This window comes from Phoxinus phoxinus (genome assembly GCF_949152265.1).
Source record: "Phoxinus phoxinus genome assembly, chromosome: 11".
NCBI lineage: Eukaryota > Metazoa > Chordata > Actinopteri > Cypriniformes > Leuciscidae > Phoxinus > Phoxinus phoxinus.
Genome location: NC_136886.1, coordinates 35582927 through 35590901, shown reverse-complemented (window position 1 = coordinate 35590901; position 7975 = coordinate 35582927). Strand labels below are relative to the sequence as shown.

The 7975-nt window shown below is 46.2% G+C and overlaps 1 protein-coding gene across 1 annotated transcript in view; it reads right to left on the bottom strand.

Annotated features, from left to right (window-relative positions):
• The window catches only part of cacna1ib (calcium voltage-gated channel subunit alpha1 Ib), a 108620-nt gene that overhangs the window by 43394 nt on the left and 57251 nt on the right, over positions 1–7975 (bottom strand). The window contains exons 9-14 of the mRNA XM_079629515.1: positions 5952–6775; positions 5394–5909; positions 5100–5170; positions 3576–3820; positions 2829–2980; positions 2242–2427 (exon numbers count right to left, since the gene is read on the bottom strand). Of these exons, the coding sequence (XP_079485641.1) occupies positions 2242–2427; positions 2829–2980; positions 3576–3820; positions 5100–5170; positions 5394–5909; positions 5952–6775 (1994 nt within the window). The remainder of the gene's footprint in view (positions 1–2241; positions 2428–2828; positions 2981–3575; positions 3821–5099; positions 5171–5393; positions 5910–5951; positions 6776–7975) is intronic.

Genomic DNA, 7975 nt, shown 5'->3' with positions numbered 1-7975 from the left:
CTGTCACTGTAATCTCCTCCTGTTACTGTAATCTCCTCCTGTTACTGTAATCTCCTGTTACTGTAATCTCCTGTTACTGTAATCTCCTGTTACTGTAATCTCCTGTTACTGTAATCTCCTGTTACTGTAATCTTCTGTTACTGTAATCTCCTGTTACTGTAATCTCCTGTTACTGTAATCTCCTGTTACTGTAATCTCCTGTTACTGTAATCTCCTGTTACTGTAATCTCCTGTTACTGTAATCTCTGTTACTGTAATCTCCTGTTACTGTAATCTCAGTTACTGTAATCTCCTGTTACTGTAATCTCCTGTTACTGTAATCTCCTGTTACTGTAATCTCCTGTTACTGTAATCTCTGTTACTGTAATCTCCTGTTACTGTAATCTCAGTTACTGTAATCTCCTGTTACTGTAATCTCCTGTTACTGTAATCTCCTCCTGTAATCTCCTGTTACTGTAATCTCCTGTTACTGTAATCTCCTGTTACTGTAATCTCTGTTACTGTAATATCCTGTTACTGTAATCTCCTGTTACTGTAATATCCTGTTACTGTAATCTTCTCCTGTAATCTCCTGTTACTGTAATCTCCTCCTGTAATCTCCTCCTGTTACTGTAATCTCCTCCTGTAATCTCTGTTACTGTAATCTCCTGTTACTGTAATCTCCTGTTACTGTAATATCCTGTTACTGTAATCTCCTCCTGTAATCTCCTGTTACTGTAATCTCCTGTTACTGTAATCTCCTGTTACTGTAATCTCTGTTACTGTAATCTCCTGTTACTGTAATCTCCTGTTACTGTAATATCCTGTTACTGTAATCTCCTCCTGTAATCTCCTGTTACTGCAATCTCCTCCTGTAATCTCCTGTTACTGTAATCTCCTCCTGTAATCTCCTCCTGTTACTGTAATCTCCTCCTGTTACTGTAATCTCCTCCTGTTACTGTAATCTCCTCCTGTTACTGTAATCTCCTGTTACTGTAATCTCCTGTTACTGTAATCTCCTGTTACTGTAATCTCCTGTTACTGTAATCTCCTGTTACTGTAATATCCTGTTACTGTAATCTCCTGTTACTGTAATCTCCTGTTACTGTGATCTTCTGTTACTGTGATCTCCTGTTACTGTAATCTCCTGTTACTGTAATCTCCTGTTACTGTAATCTCCTGTTACTGTAATCTCCTGTTACTGTAATCTCCTGTTACTGTAATCTCCTGTTACTGTGATCTTCTGTTACTGTGATCTCCTGTTACTGTAATCTCCTGTTACTGTAATCTCCTGTTACTGTAATATCCTGTTACTGTAATATCCTGTTACTGTAATCTCCTGTTACTGTAATCTCCTGTTACTGTAATCTCCTGTTACTGTAATCTTCTGTTACTGTGATCTCCTGTTACTGTGATCTCCTGTTACTGTAATCTCCTGTTACTGTAATCTTCTGTTACTGTAATCTCCTGTTACTGTAATCTCCTGTTACTGTAATCTCCTGTTACTGTAATCTCCTGTTACTGTAATCTCCTGTTACTGTGATCTCCTGTTACTGTGATCTTCTGTTACTGTGATCTCCTGTTACTGTGATCTCCTGTTACTGTAATCTCCTGTTACTGTAATCTCCTGTTACTGTAATCTCCTGTTACTGTGATCTTCTGTTACTGTGATCTCCTGTTACTGTAATCTCCTGTTACTGTAATATCCTGTTACTGTAATCTCCTGTTACTGTAATCTCCTGTTACTGTAATCTTCTGTTACTGTGATCTCCTGTTACTGTGATCTCCTGTTACTGTAATCTCCTGTTACTGTAATCTTCTGTTACTGTAATCTCCTGTTACTGTAATCTCCTGTTACTGTAATCTCCTGTTACTGTAATCTCCTGTTACTGTAATCTCAGTTACTGTAATCTCCTGTTACTGTAATCTCCTGTTACTGTAATCTCAGTTACTGTAATCTCCTGTTACTGTAATCTCCTGTTACTGTAATCTCCTGTTACTGTAATCTCCTGTTACTGTAATCTCCTGTTACTGTAATCTCCTCCTGTAATCTCCTGTTACTGTAATCTCCTGTTACTGTAATCTCCTGTTACTGTAATCTCTGTTACTGTAATCTCCTGTTACTGTAATCTCTGTTACTGTAATCTCCTGTTACTGTAATCTCCTGTGTTCACTGTAAAGCTGCTGTGAAACTCTATATTGTTAAAGCGCTGTATAGATGAAGGAGACTTGACTTGAGGTGACACACACACACACACACACCTGAAGATGAAGATGAAGAGCATGAGGAGCATGCAGAATGTGGCCACGTTGTCCATAGTCTTCATCAGAACCACCAGTTGTCTGCGCAGCGCCGGCATGAACCGAACCAGCTTTAGAACACGCAGCAGCCGGAACGTCCTCAGCACCGACAGACCACCGTCAGACTGACCCACGATCTCACACACACTGCACACACACACACACACACACACGGAAGTAATTGTGATGCTTGTGTTTTGGTTCAAGCACTTCTATTCTTCCATAAAAAAAACATAGCTAAAAACAGTATTATTTTTCCTTGCTGATACAAAGATTGAAAGATGAGTTGAAGATTCTTTTAAAGAAATCATATTTTCTTTTATTCAGCAAGAAAACATTAAACTGACCAAAAGTGACAGTAAAGATATTTATCATGTCTATTTGTATTTCAAATAAATGCTGTTCTTTTCATCAAAGAATCCTGAAAAACAAAATGTATGACGATTTCCACAAAAATATAAAGCAGCACAACGGTTTTAAACTTTTTCCACAACTTTTAAACGTGTACACACAGATTAACATGTTTCAATATAGCGTCAGATTATTACCTGATGATGACGATGATTCCATCAAAGATGTTATAGGGATTGCGCAGGTAATTAAAGCCGCCGAACGCCGTGAGCTTCAGGATCATCTCCAGAGCAAACATACTGGTGAAGACGATGTTACAGATCTCCAGAACATTAGTGAGCTCGTCTGGCTGGACACACACACACACACACACACACACAGAGAACGAGAGCATGAAACACACCATTAACTGAAGTAATGAACAGAACCAATGAAGACACAGAGACAGATTCTCATCGACTGAAAGAACAGAAGCAGATCATCAGCTGATAATATTACTTCTGTCAGGACCGCTATCGTAAAATATGATTGACAATTAGCATATAGTTTGGATTGGCTCCCTGCACATCCATGCAGCCGAGCAGCAATAACCCCCTTAGGGTGAACAGAACCAACATGAATGTATTGCAGATATCATTGATTTTACAGTACAACATAATTTGAAATTTTATTTTGATTCAAGGGGTAATCAGAATGCCAAATCCTGACTGACAAGTGGAGCTGGGGAGGGAGGAGGGTAATAGCTCCTGAGGAACACCATATCTGCTGATAATACTGAAGGAGATTATATATGTATACAGTGATAGGCATCGCATTCCTATAGTTAGAGGATCAGCTAAGAGTCAGTGTGTGTGTGTGTGTGTGTGTGTGTGTGTGTGTGTGTGTGTGTGTGTGTGTGTGTGTGTGTGTGTTTGTGCGTCTGTGTGTGTGTGTGTGTGTGTCACCTGCTCATGGTGCTCGATGCCCATGCTGATGGTGTTGATGAGGATGGCCACCATGATTCCTCTGTTGAAGTATTTACTCTCCACGATGCCCCACAGTTTGACCCTCGTCTCCGCCCACAGCTCTCGGCCCCACCCCCGACACGCCCCCTTCTCCTCTGCTGCCTCCTCCCCTGTCTCCTGATTGGCTGCTGACGTGGGAGGTGTGGGTCCATCTGCGGTGCAGTGAGAGAAGTGCTCAGAGTGCCCTTACGGAACAAAAACATATGGGAATATACTGCAAAATATGATACAATATATATCATAGTATATGGGAAACTAGCGATTATATTGTTCAATATACTGCAATATATTGCAATATATTGTTCAATATACTTCCCATCCGCTATCCCAGACACACTTACCTCACTAGAAACATGCATATCATTACTGGTAAAAAACGGAGATTAAAAAGCACTAGTATGAGTGTAGTGTGCCGGGGGCCGCGGATCTGGAACGAGCTGGATGAAAATTTGAAAAACTCGAGCTCTATTTTTTCTTTTAAACATAATCTCAAGAAACAATTACTAAGCTTGTATACATCTTCCTGATGTACGTACTACTTCTTACTCTGCATGTGTCAGTAATAATCTTTCAACCTCAAGGTAAACTGTTAAACAAGATTGTATTTGTTTAATGGGATCTCCTACTTTTTGTTGTATGAATGAGATGTATGAAATGTGTTATGTTGGCCACACATTTTTCATTTTTCCTTATTTGTCATGGCCCCCGAGCATAAGCTTTAGATAGCTTCTTTGGGGACCAGTTCACATGAATGATCTGTGTTCTTTGTTTTATTTCAAGTGCATATGAGTGTTTATGTGAATAAAATATGTATTCTCTCTCTCTCAAAAAATATGAATTGACCATGTATGGCTATATATTAATACATTTAAAATATGAATAAATGAAGACAAAAATAGCATTACATGTAATATTCAGAAAGTTTTATCCTTTATTGTGTACATACACTGAACAAAATTATAAACGCAACACTTGTTTTTGTCCCCATTTTTCATGAGCTGAACTCAAAGATCTAAGACTTTTTCTATGAACACAAAAGGCCTATTTCTCTCAGATATTGATCACAAATCTGTCTAAATCTGTGTTAGTGAGCACTTCTCCTTTGCCAAGATGATCATCCACCTCACAGGTGTGCATATCAAGATGCTGATTGGACAGCAGGATTATTGCACAGGTGTGCCTTAGGCTGTCCACAATAAAAGGCCACTCAAATAAAAAATGGGGGCAAAAACAAAATTGTGTACAAACAAAATGAATGTATGTTCACACATATATACACACACACATTCACAGAATGAATTACAACAGATTTCTAGTTCCCAGCATGCTTTGCTTCTGACTGTTAAAGGAGAGCAAATGTTAAGATTAAGTGTTATTTAATGTTTTCTGCTCAATATTAATATATGGGAGATCTGTTAGTGTTTAATGCTCTAATATTTTGGAATTTAAAAGGTTCGCGGAGACGCAGAGGGGTTCGCGGAGATGCAGAGGGGTTCGCGGAGATGCAGAGGGGTGCGCGGAGACGCAGAGGAATTCTGGGAGACGCAGAGGGGTTCACAGAGACGCAGAGGGGTTCGAGGAGACGCAGAGGGGTTCGAGGAGACGCAGAGGGGTTCGCGGAGACGCAGAGGGGTTTGTGGAGGCGCAGAGGGGTTCGAGGAGACGCAGAGGGGTTCGCGGAGACGCAGAGGGGTTTGTGGAGGCGCAGAGGGGTTCGCGGAGGGGCAGAGGGGTGCGCGGAGTCGCAGAGGGGTTCACGGAGACGCAGAGGGGTTCAGGGAGAAGCAGAGGGGTTCAGGGAGAAGCAGAGGGGTTCGAGGAGACGCAGAGGGGTTCAGGGAGAAGCAGAGGGGTTCAGGGAGAAGCAGAGGGGTTCGAGGAGACGCAGAGGGGTTCAGGGAGAAGCAGAGGGGTTCGAGGAGACGCAGAGGGGTTCGTGGAGGCGCAGAGGGGTTTGTGGAGGCGCAGAGGGGTTCGCGGAGACGCAGAGGGGTTCGCGGAGAGGCAGAGGGGTTCTTGAGACGCAGAGGGGTTCGTGGAGGCGCAGAGGGGTTTGCGGAGACGCAGAGGGGTTTGTGGAGGCGCAGAGGGGTTCGCGGAGGGGCAGAGGGGTTCGTGGAGGCGCAGAGGGGTTTGTGGAGGCGCAGAGGGGTTTGTGGAGGCGCAGAGGGGTTCGCGGAGGGGCAGAGGGGTTCGTGGAGGCGCAGAGGGGTTTGTGGAGACGCAGAGGGGTTTGTGGAGGCGCAGAGGGGTTCGCGGAGGGGCAGAGGGGTTCTTGAGACGCAGAGGGGTTCGCGGAGACCCAGAGGGGTTCACGGAGACGCAGAGGGGTTTGTGGAGGCGCAGAGGGGTTCGCGGAGGGGCAGAGGGGTTCGTGGAGGCGCAGAGGGGTTCGCGGAGACGCAGAGGGGTTTGTGGAGGCGCAGAGGGGTTCGCGGAGGGGCAGAGGGGTTCGCGGAGACGCAGAGGGGTTTGTGGAGGCGCAGAGGGGTTCGCGGAGGGGCAGAGGGGTTCGCGGAGACGCAGAGGGGTTCGGGGAGACGCAGAGGGGTTCGCGGAGACGCAGAGGGGTTCGGGGAGACGCAGAGGGGTTCGGGGAGACGCAGAGGGGTTCGCGGAGACGCAGAGGGGTTCGGGGAGACGCAGAGGGGTTCGGTGAGACGCAGAGGGGTTCGGGGAGACGCAGAGGGGGTTCGGGGAGACGCAGAGGGGTTCGCGGAGACGCAGAGGGCTTCGCGGAGATTCAGAGGGGTCTGCAGGGGTACGCCGTCGATTCGACGCAGAAGCATAAAACAGGCTTTACACACTCCATCATGTGCCTGTGTGATGCCTCTCCTCTTCTCACCGTGTTGCTGGCGGCTGTTTCTCCCTCCGTTGGCGTGTGTTTTCCGGAGTGTGTGTGTTCGGCAGAGCGCTCTGAGGAACGCAGCGAGGCGTCGGCGAGTCTTGCGGAGCATGTGGCAGACGAGCTGGAAGATCTCCTCGTAGCAGTCGCCGGGTTCGGCCCGCGAGGCCAGAGTGCTGGAGGACAGACAGGCTTCTCGCTGCTCCTGCATCAGCTGGTGCTCGCGCTGCTTCGTCTCCGAAAACTGAGTCGCTATGACAACCAGACACAGGTTTATCATGAAGAAAGAGCCCACCTGTGAAGATAGGCAGAGATTCAGAGAGAGAGACACACACCTGTCTCACTGCAGACACACTCACACTGCAAACACACCTGTCTCACTGCAGACACACTCAAACTGCAAACACACACCTGTCTCACTGCAGACACACTCACACTGCAAACACACACCTGTCTCACTGCAGACACACTCACACTGCAAACACACACCTGTCTCACTGCAGACACACTCACACTGCAAACACACACCTGTCTCACTGCAGACACACTCACACTGCAAACACACACCTGTCTCACTGCAGACACACTCACACTGCAAACACACCTGTCTCACTGCAGACACACTCACACTGCAAACACACCTGTCTCACTGCAGACACACTCACACTGCAAACACACACCTCTCTCACTGCAGACACACTCACACTGCAAACACACACCTCTCTCACTGCAGACACACTCACACTGCAAACACACACCTGTCTCACTGCAGACACACTCACAGTGCAAACACAGACCTGTCTCACTGCAGACACACTCACGGTGCAAACACACCTGTCTCACTGCAGACACACTCACACTGCAAACACACACCTGTCTCACTGCAGACACACTCACACTGCAAACACACACCTGTCTCACTGCAGACACACTCACACTGCAAACACACACCTGTCTCACTGCAGACACACTCACACTGCAAACACACACCTGTCTCACTGCAGACACACTCACACTGCAAACACACACCTGTCTCACTGCAGACACACTCACACTGAAAACACACACCTGTCTCACTGCAGACACACTCACACTGCAAACACACACCTCTCTCACTGCAGACACACACCTGTCTCACTGCAGACACACTCACAGTGCAAACACAGACCTGTCTCACTGCAGACACACTCACACTGCAAACACACCTGTCTCTCTGCAGACACACTCACACTGAAAACATACACCTGTCTCACTGCAGACACACTCACACTGCAAACACACCTGTCTCACTGCAGACACACTCACACTGCAAACACACACCTGTCTCACTGCAGACACACTCACACTGCAAACACACACCTGTCTCACTGCAGACACACTCACACTGCAAACACACACCTGTCTCACTGCAGACACACTCACACTGCAAACACACACCTGTCTCACTGCAGACACACTCACACTGAAAACACACACCTGTCTCACTGCAGACACA